The 24,236-nt window shown below is 34.4% G+C and overlaps 1 protein-coding gene across 2 annotated transcripts in view; it reads left to right on the forward strand.

Moving 5' to 3' along the window:
* Positions 1-12,124, forward strand: part of Ipmk (inositol polyphosphate multikinase) — a 50,406-nt gene extending 38,282 nt beyond the window's left edge. For both annotated transcript variants that reach the window (XM_027931309.2, XM_071611243.1), the window contains exons 5-6: positions 5,542-5,623; positions 7,436-12,124. In XM_027931309.2, coding sequence (XP_027787110.1) covers positions 5,542-5,623; positions 7,436-8,058 — 705 coding nt within the window. In that variant the 3' untranslated portion in view covers positions 8,059-12,124. The remainder of the gene's footprint in view (positions 1-5,541; positions 5,624-7,435) is intronic.
* Positions 12,125-24,236: the final 12,112 nt, after the last annotated feature.

Here is a 24,236-nt window from a genome sequence, read left to right on the forward strand (position 1 = left end):
CGTATATTAGTACTTTAATTGCTGAATAACATTCTACTATATGGATAATACACATTTTATTTTTCCACTTGTTTATTGGGGGACTTTGGGTTATTTCCTTTTTAATGAATATTTCTGTAAATGTTTCTATTTACGAGTTTTATTTCTTTTGGGTAGATTTCTTAAAATGTGAAATTTGTAGCTACTATGGTTAAGTTTATGTTTAGCTTTTTAAGAAGCTGCTAAAGTAATTGTACCATTTTACATTCCTACCAAAAGTATTATTTTCTCATATCCTTGACCCATGTTACTTTTTTTATTCTTTTTGGGGGGGAGGAGGGGATCCACCTGGTAAATGTCTCGTAGTGTCTTGTGGTTTTGATTTGCTTTTCCCTAATGGTTAATGTAGTTGAGCATCTTTTCTTGAACTTATTGACCTTTATCTGTCTATCTACAGAGAAATGTCTGTTCATATTTTTTGTCCACTTCCAATTGGCTTGATTTTTATTACTGAGTTGTATACAGATCCCTTATGATCTAATCAACACTTGATTTCATAACTATTTTTTCCTGTTCTGTGGGTCATCTTTTCACTTTCTTGATGGTGTCCATTGAAGCACAAAAGTATTTAGTTGTGAAGTCCATTCTATTTATTTATCTATTTTCCTTTTTTAAAAAAACCTTGTGCTTTTGGTATCATGTGTAAGAAACTATTGCCTATCCCAAAGTCATCAAAATCTAATTGACAGATTTAAACACTTTAACTTTTAAAAAATAATTTCTTTAGTGGGTGGTAAGTTCATTGAACTTTAAAAAATTACAATGGTTGTTTAGACTGGTAATGACGACAGAGTGGGATAATTTTGAAATTAATGTTCCAAACTTTAAAAATTGCCAGGATTGTCATGCCTTTAAAATAAATTCTTGGTATTATCAAATAGACCATTAAGTTTACCCAGTATATTGGTTTTAAAAAAATTTTTTTGTTATGTTTCCTGTTATAATGAAGAGGTTTGGTAGGTAGAATAATTTGCTTATTTTCTGTGAAAATTTAGGAATTTTTTATTTTTAAATGTCTTTAAGCAGTTATACTGTTTCCTTGATTTCAGGATCATATAGACTAATAAGACTAATCATTGACTTAACAAAGTTTATTGACATATGTGTTATGAAAGAGTAGAGCTGGGCATGGTGGCATACACCTGTAATTCCAGCAGCAATTCAGGAGGCTGAGGCAGAAGAATTGCAAGTTGGAGAGCAGCCTCAGCAACTTCGTGAGATCCTGTCTCAAAATAATTCACCTGAAAAATTTTTAAATACATATATTTTGCAAAATTTACCTGAAACATTTTAAATACATATATTTTAAGATTGTAGATGATTTTGTTTTTAGTGGTTCCAGTATTTTTAAAAAATCTATATTTTTTAAACATAAATCTAAAAGAGACACAATACCTTTTATTTTATTTATTTTTATGTGGTGCTGAAGATTGAACCCATTACCTCATATATATGAGGCAAATGTTGTACCAGTGAGCCGTAACCCCAGTCCAGTGTTCCAGTATATTTTTGGCAGCAACTTAATTGGTTTTTTTTTTTCCTTTGGTACTAGGGATTGAACCTTGGGGCGCTTAACCACTGAGCAACATCCTCAGCCCTTTTTAAAAATATTTTATATCAAGACAGGGTCTCACTGAGTTACTTAGGGCCTCAGCAGCTTGGTGAAACTGGCCTTGAATTTGAGATCTTCCTCAGCCTCCCAAGCCACTTGAATTATAGGCATAAACCATCGTGCCTGGCTTAAACTTAAATTTTTGATAAAGAAATACTTGCCCTTTGGAGAGGTTACCTTTCCTAATTACTGATTCCTGATTACTTGGAGAAAAAAGCCAGCCTCAACCTCAGCAACTTGAAAGTTATACTCGCACCCTAAAAACACACACATGTGTAGCAACAAACAAAGGAATTTTTTAAAAATGTCTAAGGCGATATGCTAAGGTGAATAGAATGCTGAGCAAAAGCAAGCTTGATCTTTATTGACCACACTGTCTAAAAATCAGATTTTTATATATTTCTGTTTTTCTATAACATGGGATTTAAATTTCTCTTTCCCATCAATAGATTTAATGTGAAATGTATTTAGATGTTTGAATTTTTTGCTCCTGACATCAATTCATGTAGAAAGGGCAGATTATATGGTGAAATACCAACCAAGAAGAGCAGTAGCTTGCTTTTGCTCAGCATTCTATTCTCCTTATCCTATCTCCTTAGACATTTTAAAAAATTCCTTTGTTTGTTGCTACACATGTGTTTTCAGGGTGGGAGTATAACTTTTAAGTTGCTGAGGTTGAGGCTGGCTTTGAATTTGTGATCCTCCTGCCTCAGCATCTGGAGCCCTTGGAATTGCAGGCAGCTGCATAGCATCCAGTGGGAGTATCTTTTGATTTACAAATATCTTTGCTACTGGCCAAAAGTTGGCAGTAAGTAGAGATTGGAGAAACTCTCAAATCTCTTTCCATTCCAGTTTTAGTGAAGTAGAAATAAACATAGGAACAGAGAAAGTCAATAAAGGAGTTCCATTGAAACTATTTAGCTTTTAGTCTATATGTGAAATTTAGGTTCTCATATGTGAGGTTTAATTTGGCTCAGAAAATATGCTCCTGAATAATAGAATAGTGACAACTGTGCTTTTAGAATCTTGAACGTGTGTGTGTGTGTGTACACGTTACTAGGGATTGAACCCAGGGCCTCACACATGCTAGGTAAGACTGAGCTATGTCCCCAACCCTGTTCTAAATTTTATTTTTGAGATAGGGTCTCAGTCAGTTGCCCAGGCTTGCCACGAACTTGCCATCTTTTTGTGTTGCCTTCAGAGTAGCTGGCATCACAGGCAAGCGTCACCACACCCAGCCTCAGAATTTTACGGTTATTTGTTTATTCATTGGTCCTAGTGATTGAACTCAGGGTCTCACTCATGTTAATAAACATGTGCTCTACCACTGAGCTATGTCCCTAGCCCTAAACCCTTTTGAAACATGTAAAAAAAAAAAAAATATATATATATATATATAATGATTTTTTTAAAAAAAGTTTTAGTTGTGTTAAACAGTTCTTTTAAAAAATAATTTGTCCTGTAATTGAATGTAATCTTTGGTGGTTTTTTTTTTCCATTTATAGTACCATTTTGTTCAAAAGAAATTGTCTTTCTTTGGCTGGGGGTGTAGCTCAGTGTTCTAGCTCTTGCCTGGCACACTTGAGGACCTGGGTTCCAGCTCTAGCACTTACTGCCTTAAATAGGCCTATATGTGAGAAAGAATGTGGTCTGAACTTTTTCTATGTGGTGAAACATTTTAAATGGTAATTAGCCATATCAGACTGGAAGTTAAAATGTATCAATTTCTAAATATATTATTTTTTGTTTGTTTGTTTAAAATATTTATTTCTTTTAGTTGTACACAATAACTTTGTTTTCATTTAGTTTTTATGTGGTGCCGAGGATCGAACCCAGGGCCTCGCACACGCTAGGTGAGCGTTCTACAACTGAGCCACAATCCAGCCCCTAAATATATTCTTAATGCTTCTTAAAAATAATTTTTGAGAAGATGCATACTTTTATGGTTTAGATTCCAAAAACTATAGAAACATATAGTGAGTAGTTCACCTCCACACAGGATATCTTATTATAGTTTTTTTTTTTATCTGCAGTGTATCCTTGTGGAGATACTTTAAACTTATACAAATATGGCATCTGTGTGTTCTATTATCACAAAACCTACTTTGAATACTATTTTGTGTTTTGCTCTTTTCCCCCCACTTAACATATACCAGAGATCTTTCTATTGTGGCACAGTATTGTTATACCATAATTTAATCAGTTCCCTTTGATGGATTTCTAGTTCTAGTCTTTTGCTGTTGTAAGTAATGTTACAGTGAATGACCATAGACCTACCTCATTTTATCAATGTGCTAGCATATCCTTGGGATAAATCCTTAGAGGGAAATTGCTGGGCTCATGTACATTTATAATTTTGACTGATATTGGCAATTTGTCTGACATGGAGCATGTCTTTCAACCGGGACAATTTTGCTGCCCTGGGAGACATTTGGCAATGTCCAGAAGAGACTTTTTCAGTTGCCACATTTAGAGGGAAGGGCTGTATTCCTGGTAAGTTTGAGAGCTGTTTGATTTCTGTGAACTCTTCAAATCCTTTGTTTTTCCTTAAGTGTAAACATTTCTTATATTCATCATATAATAAATCTCAGCTAGTTTTTCATTTGTATTTTGATTTCTGCATGGGAAAACACTAAACAATCATACTGTATGGGATAAAAATTCTTAGTTTTGGTTGCAAAAGCCTTCTCTAATTATGTTATTCAAGGATTCTTTCTTCCATGTTAAGAGGACTTTTATCATTTCATTTTGTGCATTTTGGTCTTTGATATATTTGGAATTTACTTTGGTGTACAGCATAAGGTATCATTGTTTGATAAATAATCCATCCTTTCTCACTGGTTTAAAATCCTATTATCACATAACTAAATTCTCTTATGCGTTTGATTCTAAAATATTTTAAATATCTGGTAGGAGGGAAGGTTAGTCCTGTTTTGTTTTTTCCTGGCTCTTCTGTTTTTTTCTAAGTGAAATGTTTTTTGGAAGAAAGGGCAATCCTTTTTTTGAGTTGGGGCCTCATTATATTGTCCAAACTAGCACCTGAAATTCCTAAGCTCAAGCTATTCTCCTGCTTCAGTCTCTTGGTTGGGACTATGGGGGTATGCCACACCTATTCTATGTGAACTTTAGAATTAACTTAACGTGGTTAGTTGTAAATTATCTGAATAGAATTTATATCTTTTATGAAGTGGAATTGTCTTCTTGGAGAACATTCATGGGTGTTTGTTTTAGGAATGTTCTAAAGATGTCTTCATATAGATTTTATACTTACTCAGTTTATATGTCTTAATCTTTTGGTTTTATTTGTAAATGGGATCTTTTTTCCATTTTCTGACTGGTTTTATGATTATAAAAGATTGTTTTCTGTTTACTAATTTGTACTTAATCACCATTTCAGATTTTTATTGTTTATATTCATTTTCAGTCGATTTCTAGTTTACAGCAATTACCTATGAAGAGTAATAATTCTATATTGTCCTTTTTATATGATTATACCTCTACTTTTTGGTCTTATCTATTTGCATCTGCTACTAACTCCAGAACAATATTAGATAATAATAATGACAAAAGACATTGTGATAGAATACTTTTTGTGGAAGCTTTTTATATTTTAAAAGAAATACTTCCTATTTTTCCTTTAAACCTGATGCTAACTTTTGGTAGATTGAGATAGATAAGGTTATCTACAGTGGATATTAAATTTGTTAAATACCTTTTCAGCATCTGTTGATATGAGTACATGATTTTTTTCTTTTCAAACTATTAGAATGAATGATATAGGTTGATTTCATTTTTAACTCGCCTTTAACTCATATTGCTGGGTTAACCTCATGTGGTCAAAGAGTATTCTTTTTTTAGTGTTCACCGTTTTTCTTTCCTCTTTTTGATAGGTTTATCATGTTCATTCTGATAGCTATGAGACACAAAATCAGCACTATGGAAGAAGCTTAACAAAAGAAACTATAAAGGATGGTAAGTATTTAAAAAAGAAATAATGTTTTTTTTTTTTATAGTATCATTAACACTAATTCTGAAGTCATTTCAGTTTTAGTTTTCCTTCAAAATAATAATCAAATTCATAATAATTTTTTTAAATGAAACAGATTCACAGAATTGGATTAATCAGAACTCCTGGTTCATAATGCATCCAAATCATGGGACCACAGATGGCACTTTTTTAACATTTTCATTCATATCTTACTAATAAATGTGTTAATTTTTCATTACTGTGACAAAAATCCCTGAGACAGTCAACTTTTTAAAAGGAGAAAATGGGTATTTTGGCTCACAGTTTCAGTGTATGATCATTTGACCTTATTGCTTTGGACTTAGGGTGGCACAGTACATCTTGGCAGGAGCATGCTGTGGAAGAAAACTGTTCTCCTTCTGGCATCCAGGAAGCATGAAGAGGGGGACAAGGGGCCAGGATCTCAATATGCCCTTCAAGGGCACAGTCTCAGTGACCTAATTTCCTCCCACTAGACCCGCCTCAAGGTTTTTCCACCTCCCAGTAAGACCAAACCTTCACACATAGGCAGGGGACACTATAGATTTAAACTAGCCCTATGCTTTTTTAAAAAAATATTGAACATTTGTGAATCAGCTATCTAGCTCACACTGAAACTAAAGGTTATCTTTAAAATCATTTTTTAAGTAAAGACTATGAGACATAGTATATCAAAATTGCTTGTTACGTAAGAGACTTTTAAGATACATGCTGTGTATAATGCTTTTTTGAAACTTCCAGTGTGTAGTTGAGCTATAAAACTTTTAAATAGTGTCAATATATACTTCTAAAATATTTGTGGTCAAAATATCACAAAAACAAGGATATCCTATATCTCTGAAACGTTCATTCTTAGCTCTACTAAGATAAGGACCAGTTTATGTGTAGCACGAGTTTGTGGAAAATTTTTATGTTATGTATAGAAAATAAACATCCACAGTGTGAGCCTGACAGTTAATGCTTCCTTTGGTATACTTAACCAATAGCCAGATAATATTCAGATTGACTTTTTAAAGAATATTTTTCTGGGATACAGTTTGGTCCTATCTGAATATATTTCTTAACAGTTATTGTTCCAAGGTAAAAGAACAAGTTATTTAAAAGCAGAAATAAAATTGTACATACCCATAAATTCCTAAGTATGACAAAATTTTAAGACATAGTTTTAAGAGATGCCTAATGACACGGGTTATTTAAAACATTTAAAAGTTTCTGTTTTACTTAACAGTCATCCTGGAGAAGTGCTAGTCCCAAAAGCAAGTTTTAACTCTTGTGAAAAGACTAATCAGTATTGAGGAAAAATAAAAATTAGTAGAATTATGATTTGGTATTTGGTAACAAGCCATTGACATCATTAAAAATGGTTATAATTTGACTCTAGGATTTAGATTAACTCTTAAATGTGATTCTGACAAACAGGTATTTTTTTCCATAAAATTCCTCACAGTAGCAAATTTTGGAATGGCATTTCTTCAGAGAAAACAGAGAACTAAACTTCCAGTCTACCTGTCATAAATTTATTTTTCTTTTTTCTTTTGTTTGAGTGGAGTATTTCACTTTACATTTGTGTCATTTAAATGTTTTCTTATATGAGTTCATCACCAAAAATTGAGATCTAAGGTTTCAATGTCTAACTGGAATTCCTAGAATTCCAAGTTTAGCGAAGTAACTGTAAGGATGGTGGGGAAAATACTGAAGAATTTTATCTACTATGAATCCACTTTCCAAATGATAACTATTTTATACATTGATTCTAATCCTAATGTATTGTTTTATAGGAGTCTCCAAGTTTTTTCATAATGGGTTCTGTCTAAGAAAAGATGCTATTGCTGCCAGTATTCAGAAGATTGAGAAAATTCTGCAGTGGTTTGAAAGCCAGAAACAGCTTAGCTTTTATGCAAGTTCATTACTATTTGTTTATGAAGGTTCATCTCAGCCAACCACTACAAAATCAAGTGACAGAACTTTGGCAGGAAAGTTTTTGTCCAAAGGGCAATTGTCAGACACAGAGTTACTGGAGTACAACAATAACTTTCATGTGTTAAGTTCCACAGCAAATGGAAAAATAGAGGCTTCAGTAGGCAAAAGCTTATCCAAGATGTATGCTCGTCACAGAAAAATGTATTCAAAAAAACATCACAGTCAGACTTCATTGAAAGTTGAAAATATGGAGCAAGACAATGGGTGGAAAAGCATGTCACAGGAACATTTAAATGGAAATGTACTTTCCCAACTGGAAAAAGTTTTTTACCATCTTCCCACTGGTTGCCAAGAGATTGCGGAAGTAGAAGTGCGAATGATAGATTTTGCTCATGTGTTTCCTAGCAACACAATAGATGAGGGATATGTTTATGGTCTAAAGCATTTAATTACTGTACTTCGAAGTATTTTAGACAATTGAATCTTTTGCTGCAGTCTTTTTAAGTGGTGGACAAATCATCATAAAGAGCAGCAGTCATTATCTCTGCACCTGTAATGCTGTGTAAAAACTTTGTATTGTGAGTCAACATTTTATTTGTCTTTATACTTTTGGTAGAAAGGTTAACTTTTTTATAATCTTACTCAGGAATACTAATTTGTTCATTAGAAAACTATGAAGAATAAAGAAACAGGAATGTTAAGCAGGGAATGTGGTGGTACATGGCCTGAACATCTATTTGGCTCAAGCAAAATGCAAACCATTATTCAGTAAGAGTTTATTTAGCTTTCTGTAGCCAATGTATCATGAAATCTGTCCACCCAACCTTGAAAATGAGCCATATCTAACCTATGACATAATTAGAACACCTTCAAAATCTAGAAAGCACAGGTTGATATCCTTAGTATTGCTATGTATGAAGTTATTAAAACTGGAGAAAATTCTACTTCAGAAATAAGTACCATTTAGGTTTTATATTAAAAGTTCAGACCAGCATATCAAAAGGTGCTTCTTAGTGAAATGATTTAGAATTATTGCATTCCAAAAGCAGGTTTTCCATTTAATTTCCATTTATCTATGTAATACAAAATATTATACTTTGTGAAATACACAACAGAAATGGACGACAACAACAACAACAACAAATATCTTGAAATTAAAGGCACTGATGATTTTTACCAGGGTCAGAAGAGAGAAATTATTTGCAAGAAACAAAATTTTTTCTTTAAAATTCTTTTATTGCAAGTTCTTTTGTGGCAAAAATGGAATCTATATTTACTACAATGTGAGAAGACATTACATGATATATGTAGGTATACATATAATACTTTTTCTCAAACAGAGGCTTCAAAAAGGTGAATGATTGAAATTTTATTTTTCCTCTAAACAATATTTTAGAGTGTTTTGCTTTTAAAATTCATGTATTTGTGGTCCCACTTAGTTAAGCAGTGGTATAAACGTTTGTTGCTAAATATAGTGTTTCTCAGAATTTGGTTAAGCAGTGAAAAACAGCATCTGATCATGTAAGTGTTTTTAAAAATACTGTGTGTAAATTAGTACATTGTATAGGGTTTGGCACATATCTAAATCTGTGCTTCTGTTTCACTATTATTCGTAACAGCTTTAGATCATATCAAAAGAGAAACTAATTGGGGGCAGAGGCAAAAACAGATTTGTAAATATTACCTTTGTTTTACACACACACCACCTTTTAAAAAATAACTAGGTAATTTTCATTGAAAACTTGTAAGACTTTAAAATTAAATTTGAAAATAATTTGATGTTAATGCTTTCAAAGCACTTTGATTCACTAGTAATATATCTAAGTAGTTGAGCAGTTTTACCATATTCCTGGAACACATTTTGAAGTTATGATTTAAGATCTTTTCCTCCTCTTTTTACCTCAGAATCACAATTTAAACTTTTAAATCCAAGTGCCATTTTTATGTGGTATGGAGGAAATTTTGTTTCTTAGCTTCCCAACTCTCACTGAGGGTACTTTGCAAATATCTGAGTTCTAACAAAGTCACCAGATAAATTTCTATGAATACTATACTTAGCAAATCTTTTAAACTGGCATAACTTTATATGCATTTTGTTATTTTTATTTAGAATTAGTGTAAAATATTTTTCCTTGGGATGTAATGTTTTTCTGTATTTCCAAGTGGGTATTGGCCATACGTTTTTGTGGGAATGAAATTCAAGTCTTAATTAATAAGAAACTTTTTTAGTTTTACTCGTTTTTTTCTTCAATATGGACTTTTGTTGTTGTTGTTGTTAGTTAGATAGTGTTAAGCTCATATAAATGAACACTATGTTGAATCTTCAGAGGATTTTTGTATGGGATTGTGTCAGCCTATGTACATTAAATTTAATAAATTTAAGTATTATCAGATTATTTGCACATTTTAGTTCAATAAAGTCTGAATCAGCTGTTCTAGATTTTCTTTATCTGTATTTGGAAATAGAGTTTTGTAAAGTCAATGTCTTGCCTTTCTGATAAAATAGATCATGTTTTGTTTTAATAAAACAAGAAGTGCTTTTATCTTTGTTTTTCAGGGAAGGGATTAACATTTAATTCTTTTTGTTTACATTTTTTTATCACTGTTACCCAATGATCATTTTATGTTATTACTTTATAAGTAAGCTTGTATGTAACAGAATAAGTATCTGTTTCTGTAATCTACATGTGACTATTATCTAGTCCTGTTTTAAGATTATGCGGAAGTATGCCACTGTGGGGATGAATGATCACTATTCAGCAAACATGTTTGAACATGTAAATGTTTAAGAAATAAGCAAATTAATGATATGGTTTGGATTAATAGGATTATTAATTTTTTCTCCCCTAGGAAACATAAATAATAATGTTAGTGTATTTCTTATGAAATGCACTCATATAAAAGACTTTTAAGAAATTGTGGATGTGAATACATTTCTCAAATGAAATTTAAATTGTAAAATAGTTTTATAATAAAGTATTTACATTAATTGATATTTTAATATGGATGGAAGTTGCATAGATTGAAATAAATTAAAATCCACGATAAATGATACATATTTTATCTAAATAGTTTTTCAAGAAATAATTATGAAAATGTGTATATTAAATGGCTCTAACATGGAGCTTGTGGTATTTCAAATTGGTATTCATGATTCTTTGTTTTATGTGTCTGGAAAGATTGTACTTATTATGCCTCTTTACACTACAATTTGCTACTGTGGGCCTCAAGACTGTTCTACTGAATTAGAACTTTTAAAGAATTTTGGATTAAGTATAATTTAGTATTTATGATTTCCAAGATATTCTTATCATGTCTGTAAAGTCTCTACCAAATTATAATATTTGAAAAGGAATTAATTTCCATAGTTCTTTGAGTTGTAGTTTTCTTGCTTCAGGAACCTGGAAACACATTTTTAATTTTATTTTTTAAGGATATTGGAATATTATAGGATAAACAAACTAGAACAATGAAATAATTTAACATGAAATTACAGAAATCATGTCCACTATTTTAAAGCATTGTCATCTTTTTAGTACCATTTTATCTTAGAGCTGACATTTAAACTTGATTTGCTTTAAAAATTGTTTACAGTGCTTTGTAATTTTATTCCGTATCCAGTGCCTTTAACCTTGATTTGATATATTTGTAGCTTCAGTTTTCCTTTCTATTGTATCTTATAATGTCTTTAATAGCCCAGGAGGCATCAATTTCTTCTTAAAAAATTGTCAGTTTGATTATCTGAAGATGTAGTAATTACTCATTAATATTTTGGGAAACAAATACAGTTTCCTTTGGAGGCCAGGCTTCTTAGATTATTCAAAAACATTGGATGTATCGGATGAATAATGTGTGCCAAGCATTTGTAATCCCTACTCCTAGTATACAGTGTGAACTAATCAGACAAGGCCCTAACTATTTTAAGCATCCTGTCTAGGCCAAGTGGGTTAGGAACTCAGTTTAAATAGAGATATAGAGAAAAATGCATTTAAAGATAACTAGCATTTGAGTTTGTGTAACGATTAATAAGTACTGAATTAAGGTGAGGCAACTAACCATTACAAAGTTTAGGTATTTTGCAGCTTTGTAAACTTCATTTGACTCTTGAGTTTTGGTAGTAGCTATTGATAGTGTAAAAAAGCCTTAATTTTTCAATATTCTTGGTGGTAAAGGTACGTTTACTTAGACTGTCCATTTAGAGTAGTGTTTAACATAACATTACTGTGAGAAAAACATTCCATTACATATTCATAAGCACATTAACTGCACATTTTAAAATTGTATTTTACAGTTTAGTACAAGTAATTTTAGGCCTCAATCTTAAATCACTGGTATTTAAAATTTGGCAGTAGGGGGTTGTAGTGGCTCATGCTATAGTCCCAGAGACTTTGGAGGCTGTGGATTATGAATTTAAGGCCACCCCCAGGCAATATAGGGAGACCCTATCTCAAAAAATTAAAAGAAAATAAAAAGTCTGGGGATATGTAGCTCAGTGGTAGAGCACTCCTGAGTTCAATCCCCAGTACTACCAAAAAAAAAAATTAAAATATGAAATTAACGTTTTGACTCAGTGATTTTATTGAAATTTTAAATAGTTCAGGAAAATTGTTAGTATTTCAGGAAAAGTAGAGTCATCATCATTTTTTGTTAATGTTTTAAATTCTTATTGCTTAATTTGATGGATTCTAGTAAGAGGAAAAGGTACTCATGCAATTAAACAAATTGGCATGTACTTTCAAGAATTGTTTTGTTTTTAATGTCATCATTGGGGTTAAATTTTGGCCTGGTGTTCACCTAAAATATAAACAGTGTAATTATAAAGTGAAATAATCTTAAGTATGATGTATGATACACCTGCATATAAATGAAAATGGAGTGCACACAGACACTTTACACTTTACTATGGGAACTGTACTGGAAGATTTATGAAAGCATGTGAAATTGCACCTAAAATTGTGTTATTAGTGACTATAAGCAGCAATGCTAAATTTCTTGTACTTGATGAATGAATGTACTTAGTCACAGTAACTTTGGTTTAAATGTCTAAGTAATGTCTTTAGTTTTTTTTTTTTTTTTCTTTTTTTTTAGTGTGTTTGTAATTTGTACTATTGATGGGGGTTATTCTTGGACTGCAGGGGTTATTGTCAATGTGTGATTTGTGTTTTTGTTTTATAGAATCATCTAATGTGATATACCAATTTTTATAAGTGATATTTAGATAATCCTAATAACTGTGTATATTTGACAACCTATTAAAATGTTTTGCATTGGAGTTTTTTTTTCCCCCCATTACTTGTAACATGCTTATAGCCTCATGGTAATTTAAAAGTCACTCATTCAGTCAAATATTTTACTGTGTTTTATGTACCAGAAACTATAGGCATCACTAGGAATTCAAAGATAGAACTGTTAGTAGAAAGAAAGGTCCACTTCAGGAATCATTTTGTATGAATATTTTCTATCATATGAACTAAATAAAGTCTAATTTACAGAAGTGGACTATTGGAGAAACAAATTGACTTGGCTGTGAAAACAAAGTAGATAAGATTTTTGCATGTATTTGAAGTTTAGTGAATTGGTTACTTAATCAGTGACCCAAGTTATTCTTTTCATGTATTAAGAGGAGGGTACACCTACACTTTACCAAGCATAGTCTTTAAAAAGTTGAAGATTCAGTTCCTGTTCACAAAATATATGCTGTCTGGTCTTGGCGGGGGGGCATGTAAATGTTGGGTAAAATGTTATTAGAGCTATGACTGATACCTAGCAGGATTATGAAAGAGGGCAGTTGGAACAGCACAAAGAAATAAAGGGTCATGGTTCATAACAGCAAATGTAAGTCAATGTCTAGAAATGTCTCATTCAGCTTCTGTGTGTATGTACATGGGAAGATCAATACTTCTCAAAGCACCCCCTCCCCGCCTCCCTGCCCCTGTTATGACTGGCTGCCAGCTGCTGAAAATAACAGGGAACCCTGCCACTATGGTCTCCTCGTTACAGATAAATATAAAGAGTTCATCTTTTAGATGAAGTGAAATACAAGTGAAAATAATTATAATGTAATAATAAGAGTGAAAAATAACCTCTTGTGGATTTTGCTTCAATGCATACTCTTCACTAGTGATGCTACTGGTCCATGGACCACACTTTAAGTAGCAAGATTTGCAAGAAGTTCTCAGAATATATGAATGTGGTATAATTCATATGCTTGGTTTGACGTTGAAAATTATGAATTTTTAAGGAAAGGTAGGAATGTCTTTAGAATTTTTTTTGTAATGCTGAGGATCAAACATGGGACCTTGTGCATAATCAGCAAGCACTGTACCACTGAGCTACACCCCCTAGCCCTTAAAGTTTTTACTACATGTTAACATAATTTGACAAAGTGCCTTGGGATTGCCCCCCTTTTTTTTTTTTTTTAAGGATCAAGGTAGAAGTCATCATTTTGGAAACAGTTGCCATTTGAGTACATTTAATCAGGGCAGCTCTGAATATTGCAAAGGAAGCACTGGGGACTTAAAAAAAGTGTTTTTGTTTGTCTTTAATGGAGAATTTCCATACAAAGAGAAAGCTGTTTTTGAAGACAATTCATTGGCTGGGAAGAAACCCTCGTTCAGATTTGTTAATTAGGGCATCTAGCAGAAGGCCAGCAAATACTGACTTCAGTTGTTTATCCAAGTCTATTAGAACATTCTGTGGTTTGACCTTAAGCAGTAGGTGTGAGTGCATTCCATTAGCCATCACCGGAGGAACACAAAATGAATATGATGGGGTAGGGACATATTATTCTATGGAGAGATGAACTATATTATCTCATGCATTTTGAAGATTATAAACTTAAGGTAAACAGATTTAGCTTATGGGATTTGGATCCAGTTCAAAAAACATCATCATGTTTGCTAATTTGTAAAGAAACTACTACCACAGTCTTAATTTCCATTTTCCACACTCCTTACAGTCATTGGCCCTAACCCATCCAGGTTATTTCAGAGGCAGAACAAATCAAGCAATGGTCTGACCAGCTTGACCACTCCGTCAGCAATTGTTGCTGCACAATGACCCAAAATGTAAGTGGCTTAAACAACTTTATTGGTTGTATGGCTCTATAAGTTGGTTGGGTGGTTCTGCTGGTCTTGGCTAGAATTACTCATACTTGTAGGAAGGTCAGCTGGTGTGTGGCATGTGGATTGATATAAGTCTCCTACATCTTCTCAGCAGAATAGTCCAGGCATCTCTCTCCTTTTAAGGGTCCAAGAGAAGCTGAAAATATGAGAACAGGATTAAAGTTTATGTTAAAGTTGCTACTGTTGCCAAATCCAGAGTCAATGTGGGAAGGCACTAAAGAAAAGCATTGACAGAGAAGGGGTCATAGCCCAATCAACACATGCTCCAACCTCAGAGTAGCTCACACAGGGCACCAGAAAGGTGAAACCTGTCATGGTTCATGGTTTCATCAGTCAGCCCCTTCAGAGATAAGTAAGACTAGATATTTAATTCTAAGGATCATAACAGAGGCAGCATGATAAGAATCATATGCAAATCTTTAAAAGCCTTTTTCTTTTTTACTTTTATCCAAGTTTCCATTGATAACTTCCTCTAGGTAGAGCCCAGGGGGCAGCTCCTCTTCAATTTTAAATTACTGTGTTATTGTGGTTTGTTATCCTAAGCACTCTCATCTTATTCATGAGCCTCCTTGATGAAATGTGTCAGTTGATTTTCTTCCAAGTGTGTACAAACTGTAAGCTTCTATGACAAAAGTTACACACACACACACACACACACACACACACACACAAATGCACGTTTTATATGTAGTATTAATACCAGTCCTTTAATTGATGTTAAAACTATTTTTTCACTGAACTAGTAATTTGGGTTCAATATTAGATGCAAGAGCTACTGAATTCTAAAATAATATTTGAACTTTGATATCCTATTCTATTGTCAGTTTAGTTGATTCATGTTCCTCTAAATCAGAATTTCACATTAATTCATTGTTGTTTTCTCCCTACCACTTTCTTTTATTTTATTATTAGTATATAATATCCCAGCAAGAGTGAAAATTCATTTTTCCCAGAGTGGATATTATTATTTTTACCCACATATTAGCCTGTTTTGTGTTCCTAGAAAAAAAATATCAGAAGCTGGAAACTTTATAAAGAAAACAGATTCATTAGGTTCATGGTTTTGGAAGCTAGAAGATTTGGTGACTCCGTTTGTTCAACCCCAGATCAAGACCTTCTGAATGCCTCAAGCATGGTGAGAAGCATGACAGGTCACAGGCAAGACAGGAAGCAAGAGAGATTAGGGAGCCAGGCTTTATTCTTTTTATAACAACCTACTCTCGTGGGAACTAATCTCTGACAGACCATTAATGTTTTCCAAGGGTGGGACCCCATGACCTAATTACCTTCCTCTGCTCCTCACCTGTTAAAGCTTCTACCACTACTCAATATTGCTGGGCTGTGAATTGTGAGCTTCCAGCACATGAACTTTTGGGAGACACAAGCTATATCCAAACCACAGCAACCCTCCAGTAGACCACTGCTTAAACATCTTTTATTGACTTTTCCTTGTCCCTGTAATTATCATCTTATTTCTTCCCTTTTCAGCAAAATTCTTCCATTTATTTCCACTTCTCCTATTTTCTGTTAAGTTATTCCACTGAGGCTTTGACAGTCTCATCCCCTCCACCCCAGCAACAGAAATGGTTATTGTTGAGGACACCAGTGACCTCTATATCGTTAAATTGAAGTTCAATTCTCACCTCTCATTTTACATGACACAGTAAAATGAAAAGTCAAAGCAGATCTAAATAAATTGAGGACACATTGTGTTTATGGAGGTAAAGACTCAATGTCTTTTAAAAAATATTTTTAGTTGTAGATGGATACAATACCTTTATTCATTCATTCATTCATTCATTCATTCATTCTACCAGGAATTGAACTCAGGGGCACTCAACCACTGAGCCACATCCCCAGCCCTATTTTGTTTTTTATTTAGAGACAAGTCTCACTGAGTTGCTTAGTGCCTCGCTTTTGCTGAGGCTGGCTTTGAACTGCCGATCCTCCTGCCTCAGCTTCCAGAGCTGCTGGGATTACAGGTGTACACCACTGTGCCCAGTTTATTTATTTATTTTTATGTGGTGTTGAGGCTCGAATCCAGTACCTTACACGTGCTAGGCAAGCAGTTTGCCACTAAGCTACACCCCCAGCCCTCGATGTTTTAAAGATACCAGTTATCATCCAAGTGATCTATGGATTTAAGATAATTCTAATTAAAGTGCTGAATGAAATATTCCCCCATAGAAATATACAATCTTCCTTGTCAGTTTCCCTTCTCACCTCCATTCCCCGGCAAACAGTGTTCTGTTTTCAAATCACATGCATTAGTTTGAATTTTCAATATTCATGTACTTTATTTGGTCTGGTTGCTTTCATCATAACTGTTTTGAGATTCATTTTCATAGTTGCATGTATCAGTAGATATTCCTGTTTATTGCTGAATAGAAGTCTATTTTATGTATGTACCATAATTTGTCCATTGACCTGTTGAAAGAAATTTGAATTGTTCCCATTGTTTGGGTACCACCATAACAAGGTTTCTTTGAACTTTTGTGTCAAATTCTTTGTATCGACATATGCTTTTCTTTTTCTTGAGTAAATGTCTAGAAATAGAATGACCAGGTCAGGTAGTGGTTTAACATTTCAAGAAAGTGCTTAACTATTTTCTACAGTGATTTTCTGTTCTACATTTTTACCATTCACTTGCTACATGTACTTTACAACACTGGTATGGTCAGTTTTTAAAGCTTTTAGATATTCTAATTCATATAGCTCATTCTGGTTTTACTTTGAATTTCACGAATCATGTAAAGTATCATTTTTTTGTGCTTGTTTGCTACCTGTATGATTTTTTATGGAAGTGTATGTTTAATTTTTTTGCCCATTTCTTTATTAGAGGTTGCTTTTTTTAAAAAAAAAAAATTAGTATTAGGAGTTCATCATACATTCTAGATTCATGCTCTTTATCAAATATGAGATTTGCAAATGTTTTCTCCCAGTCTATGGCTCATATTTTATTCTCATGACAGAGAAGATATTTTGTCTTCTGTTTAAAGACCAGAAATTCTTAAATTTGCATTTTCATCATTTTTTTTTCTTTTATGAATGGTGCTTTTGATATTGGATCTAAGAAATCTTTACCTAATCCAAGATCACAAAGAAGTTTATGCATGGATAAATCTATCCTATAAATCCAGGGATGCACAACCTGTGTATTATGATTGATAGACTCTTAGTGTTATATATATACATATCAAATAAAATTATAACCCTTAGATTTTTCCAATCACACAAGGCTTTATTTATTTGCAATGCTTTTTCTTCTGTGTAAAGTAGTTTCATGCCGAAATTTATCTCCCGATGAGTAAATGAGAGAGCTTATGTCCAAATAGTTTAAAAGCTTTGCCTAAGGTATCAGGAACTTAGGCACAAAATGAAACACACTATAATTCCAAGAGAGGCAAGATTTAGCCACCAGTTAGATCTATTACATTAGTAGAGATAAGCTAAGGTATTAAGGCATGCTAGTTATTTTTTTTTTTTCTAAACTAGAAGTATTAATTGTGAGAAAAATTTAAGGGGAGTTTTTGTAGTTCAGTGGCTCCTCTTTTAGTAAAATTATTTTGACCTTGATAGGGTGAATGCCTCTGTGTTCTCATCAAATGGTAGCACACACACACACACACACAAAAAAAAAAAAAAAAACAAAACCAGAAAAAAGACCTTAAATAGAAATTGAATAAAAATAGAAAAAAAATTAGGTTACATTTCCATATCTGTAAAAATTCTATCTATTAATGAAGAAAGGAGTATTGAAGAGAAAAGAGAATGGCAGAAGACAAATGGAATCTTTAGAAAGAATCTTTCTGAGGGAATCAAATTTGGTGTGAGGCCAAGAGAATTAGGAGACCCTCAGAACCACACCGGGGGGCGGGGGGGGGGGGTTCCACAACCTAGATCAGCTCCCTTCAGTGGGCCAGGTCTGTGGGGTGGGGACAGGTGCTGCCCTCAAGGCACACAGGTCATCAGGAAGGCAGAGGCACTAATACATGAAGTCAGTACCTGAGGCCACTGTTCACTTTACAGATGGAGAAACTGAGGCTCAGTCTTGTTAACTAATCCTGTCCAAGGTCATGCAGTTAGCAAATGTTAGAGGCAAGATTTGGGTCCCAGGCTGGTAGATGCTCATCCTTTTTCTCTTGTCCTTATCATTTCTCCATCTTCTACATTTTAGAGTATTTTATTTATCTTTCTTTAATATGCAGTTAGAAAAGTCCCACCCAAAGACAAATAGAAACAATTTTTATTTGAGAGCACTTGGGGAAAGAATAATATTAGATAAAACTCTTAAAAACTTCCCTAATACCTTCCCCCTTCCCCAAATATACCAAATAATGTCACTATGGGGTAGAAGTCCCTCCTCTCCAGTAGGAGAATCACCACAGGTGCACAGGTGTGATTTTCCCTGGCTAGATAGAGATGAGTGACTTTTGAGTTATCATTTACAATAGTCAATATAAAGTCAATATAAAAGAGGTGGAGGGAGATTTACTATGATGGCAATATTGTTTATTATTATTAGTTCTTGGAACCAGGAATTGAACCCAGGGGGGCCACGTCCCCAGCCTCTTTTATTTTTTATTTTGAGGAAGGGTCTCACTAAGTTGCTTAGGGCCTTAGTAAGTTGCTGAGTCTGGCTTTGAACTTGAGATCTTCCTGCCTCAGCCTCCTGAGCTGTTGGAATTACAAACTTGCCACCAAGCCTGGGCAATATTGTTTATCTTAATTGTGACAGTGATTACACAAAGTATCCATCAAATCTCATGGAACTTTTTGAAGTTGTACTTTGTTGTATGTAAATTTTAATTTTAAAAGTTCATTAAAATAATCAATGGGCAACTGTGGGACCTGCACATCCTGTGCTAGTTACCCTCTTATAAGACACACATTCTCTTTATTTTCATGGTACTAAATTATACAGCACGGGGCGAAAAACAGTAAGATTGAAAGATTTTCTGATTTATTAAGGTTATGTATCCTCCCGCCAGCAACATTTCCCAGAGATTCTCTATTTTAATCTCTGTCTCTTAAATGTCTAATTGTCATTTCAGTTATTCTGAAAGAAAAGATCAGAGAGCCATGCATTTAAATTGAGTTTCTCTTGTGTATTTATATACTTGAACATTCTTTTTCTTTTTTGGAACATACTTTCTTTACCTAGAAAAATGGCAAGTCACTAAGTCAAGAAAAAAAATTGTATTATTTTCTCATGACTATCTGTATTTTTGCTCTGGTGGTTCTGGATATTTTACAAAATAATTTACTTAGATGTTAAACCATGTTTTAAAGTGTAGTTAAATACCAGGCAATATTTATTGAGTCTTTACTTAATCCCAAACACAGTACTTTACATGGGTTAACCATTAACCATTTAGCAGCCAGAGTAATTAGGAATAGTGTAGTCACAAGGCAATCCAGCTGCACTATAGCACCACGTATTCCAGAAACACTTAAAAGATAGGCAGATTCCTTCCTGGTATTCCCTAGCTGAGTTAATGTCAACAACATCTATCCAGTTGTCCTTGCAAAAGATTTAGAGTCATCCTTGACTTCTCTTTTTCCATACAGTCCAAATCCGTTCCAGTAGTAAATCTTGTTGGTCCACCTTCAAAATACATCCAGATTCTGACTCCCTCGCACCACCCTAGTCCAGGTCACCCTGGTACTCACCCCAAGAATGCTCAGTAAGATTCCCACAGTTCAAATGTCTTTGCTCTTGTTGCCTTATCTCATTTCTTCTTAGCAGCAAAATGCTTAAAATATAAGTCAAAGTGTTTCATTCTTCTGCTCAAAATCCTCCTATAGTTTCTCATCACCCTTGAATAAAATCCAACATATTCACAGTGGCTTTCCAGAACCTTTTGTTCTCAAATTTGTTACAAGTTGCCTGATCTCATTTTTTTTTTCTCTCCGTGCTACTGGAGATTGAACACAAGCCATGGGGCCTTGTGCATGCAAGGCAAGCACGCTACCAACTGAGATAGATCCCCAGCCTTATCTCATTTTCTACTGTTCCTATCATACTTTACCCTTTGTTCTCAAGGCAGATCATGCAGTTCCTTTATCCAATACCTAAGTTGACACTTGGCTTTATGTGGAATTGACTACTCTCACATGTTTGTACAGTTCTCCCCGACACTTTTCAGTCCTCTGTGAATGTATCACTGCCACAGAAAGTTTTCCCCTGTGTGAAAACAGTCGGCACCTCATTACCCAGGGATTTTACACTAGTTTCTCTTTAGCACTTATTACTATCTGACATATTTTTTTTTCTTATTCATTTACAGTCTGTCCTCTGCCTCTTTTGCCCCCTAATGCTGCCTGCAAGCTCCATGAGAACTAAGACGTGGCCAGTTTTGTTCACAGTTGCTTCTGCAGCACTCTTGAGACTCAGAAAATGATTCCCAGAAGTAGGGCACTTTGGCATGCTGACCACCTTGAATGGGAGGATATTGGGAGGGCTGCAGAAGCAATCTCCTTCTGACTTTCTCCAGCCCTTCTTTCTTTAGCTTCCCTGTCTCCCTCAAAAAGGGCCATACAAATTAGAATCCTTTTTTTTTTTTCCTCAAGGCAGATCATGAAAACTAGAATCTTTTTCCTCCAAAGATATCCAGAAAACATAGAAATATTATTCTAACTTCCTCCTGGCTATAAAGAAATTCTCTGGCCTAGATCATGAGATCTTCATTCTAAAAGGACCCTACCTTATATCTGGGAGGAAGGAAAGGCACAGAGAGGCTAAGAAGAATTGGAACAGACAGGGCCTGCTGTTTCTTATCTCAGTCTATTACCATAAGGGCCTACCCTTTGTCTAATCACATTTCTACACAGCTGTCCATTCTTTATCAAATCTAAGCAAAAATATGGACAGTTTCCCTTGGGTCTAGGGGTCTTCATTTTCAAAGGCTCCCATGTCATGTAAAGCGTTCATTCATTATTTGTTATACCTTTCTCCTGTTCTCCTGCCTTTTGCTACAAGAATGGTACCTTATGATGGGTGAGTATAGGTACCATACCTTTCCTTCCCTGTAGCACCTAGAACACTATTTGGCACAGAACAGGTGCTCATTCTATGTTTGCTGAATGCAAGACAATGAACGAATGAGTAATGTCTTTGGGTGACAATCACAAGCCTATTTTACCATAAAGGGCTGTATTCTGCTGTGCTTTTGACTTTTTTGTATTACCTATCTTTTAGCAACTTCTCTCTGCCTCTTTCCTCTTCCCCTACAGTACTGAGATTGAACCCAGGGCCTCATGCCTGCAAGGCAAGTGCTCCATCACTGAGCTACAATCCCCAATCTCTATTCTCTTCTTTCCCTTTTAACAGAAGCTTTTAAAGAGGAACAAAAGTTCTGGTTCCGGAACTAACTGTATTCCACATTGTTTCATTCATTTGGTCCTGATTTGTATCCTTTATGAATAAACTGTTAACATAAATGTTTCACTTTTTTGACTTCTGTGGGTCATCCTAGTTGCATTTTGAACATAAGGGAGTCACTGATATGTAGCCAGTTTGTCAGAAGTGCTGGTGGCCTGCACATTCCAAACTAGTGCATGATATAAAAGCAGTTACTTGGGGGCATGGCTGCTCTTTAACCTGTGGAGTCTGAATGCTAACTCTGGGAACTTAGTGTCAGAATGGTACTCCAGTGGCTCAATATGTGCTTCTGTTAAAAGACACCATAGTTAAAATATATATATATATTAGATTCATTAACATTAAGCTCCCAGCCAGAAGCACTAGACCTCATCCCTGAGCACAACTTATCTGCACACTTATTTTCTTCCCTAGGCATATTGTAGTTTTCTATATTTAGGAACCTGAGACCACACTTCAGTACTACTCTTGGGAAGAGCATTTTAATCAGGAAAACGCATGGAACTAAATAGACTTTTTAAAAGGCACTTGATTGCCACACATGGTGGCACAGGCCTGGTATCCTAGCTACTTAGGAGGCTGATAGGATGATTATAAAATTCCAGGGCAGTCTGGGCAACTCAGCAAGTCCTGTGTCAAAGTAAATAAATAAATAAATAAATAAATATTAAAAAAACTAAGGAAAAAAAAAAGAAGAAGAAAATTTAAAAAAAAAAGGGTGGGGTGGGGTGCTGGGGATGTAACTCAGTATAATTCAGTGGAAGAGTATTGCTGGTAGGAGGTGGCAGTGGGGCGGGGAGAATAAAAAAAAGCTCTTGTTTATAGTATGAGAGCTGAAAAAACAAGGCGGTACATTGCCTTGTTCTTTCTCAGCTGTTACCTGGAAACTCAATATTTTTGCTCTTCTTTGTCCACAGATGACTGAGTAAATGCCACTAGTATTGGCTCCGAGGCTACAAATAAATTTTAGCAAGTAGGTAAATTTCCAAATATGGAATTCATGAATGAGGCGCTCTCTCTCTCTCTCTCTCTCTCTCTTTCTCTCTCTCTCTCACACACACACACACACATACACACACACACAGTTAGAACCTTTTATCCCACATCCTAAAAGAAGTCTGATATACTTTCTAAGAATCCTGTGGCATCCTAGGGACTTAAGACCAGCCTGTCTGTATTCTTCCTACACCCTGATCTTGTTGGTCACCATCCTGCTTTGTGCTCCACACCTATTCTGTGTGGGACTCAGCTCCTCTTCCTTGATTTCCTCCCGAATAACTAACACAGTGCCTTTGTGTAGCAGGCTTCAGGGGAGGTTCAGAATGATAAGCCTTGTTACATTGCCGTAACACAAACAAATTAAAATAGAATGTCAAATATCCCTGCCTTAAACTATCCTTCAGTCCCTACATCCTCCTTCCTGGAATTTTTAATGGTTACTATTTCTGAGTATTTAATGTCTTTATTTAAAACAGCAGACTTTCTGCCTACTTTGCATCTTAAGCTCAACAGCTCTAGCCAAGGCTTTCTCTCTTTGTTTTTCCCCTCAGCCTCGATGATGTCTATAAATAGAAGAACAGAGATTTAGTTCTACTGAAATGAGTTATGGTAACCACTTCTTCACGAGCACAGTTGGCTGTGGGAGTTTTAGTAACATTTCCCTCCCTCTGTGTTCCTGATGTCAAACCCTTGAAACCTCACAAAATCTTTATGAGAAAGTTTTATTTCAAATTAAAAGATGAGGAAAAGTCTGAGCAAGGTTGAGCAGCTCCCAGCTTCTGAAGTCCAAGTTCACAGAGCTTTAATATATGCTATACATGTCTTATTTCATTTAATTCCCACAATAACCCTCTGTGATAAGCTTGTGTTTCTAATCCCCATTTTATAGTTAGGAAACATGTTTGGGAGGTGGTCATGTGGCTTGTCTAAGGTCAAGTAATAATCAGAGCCAGAATGAGAATCTAAATTAGGCAATAATAATAATAATAATAATAATAATAATAATTCTATTGACATCTCTACTTACAAAACTTTGTTTGCCAAAATTAATGCTGTAAAGGAGTTCAATCTAGATCTTAGAGGCAAGGGTGAATTTGCTTACTTTTGTGCTAAATTTGCTTACTTCTCAGTTATCTAATTTATCTAACAAAG

The sequence above is a fragment of the Marmota flaviventris genome, chromosome 4 (genome assembly GCF_047511675.1).
Source record: "Marmota flaviventris isolate mMarFla1 chromosome 4, mMarFla1.hap1, whole genome shotgun sequence".
NCBI classification, from domain to species: domain Eukaryota; kingdom Metazoa; phylum Chordata; class Mammalia; order Rodentia; family Sciuridae; genus Marmota; species Marmota flaviventris.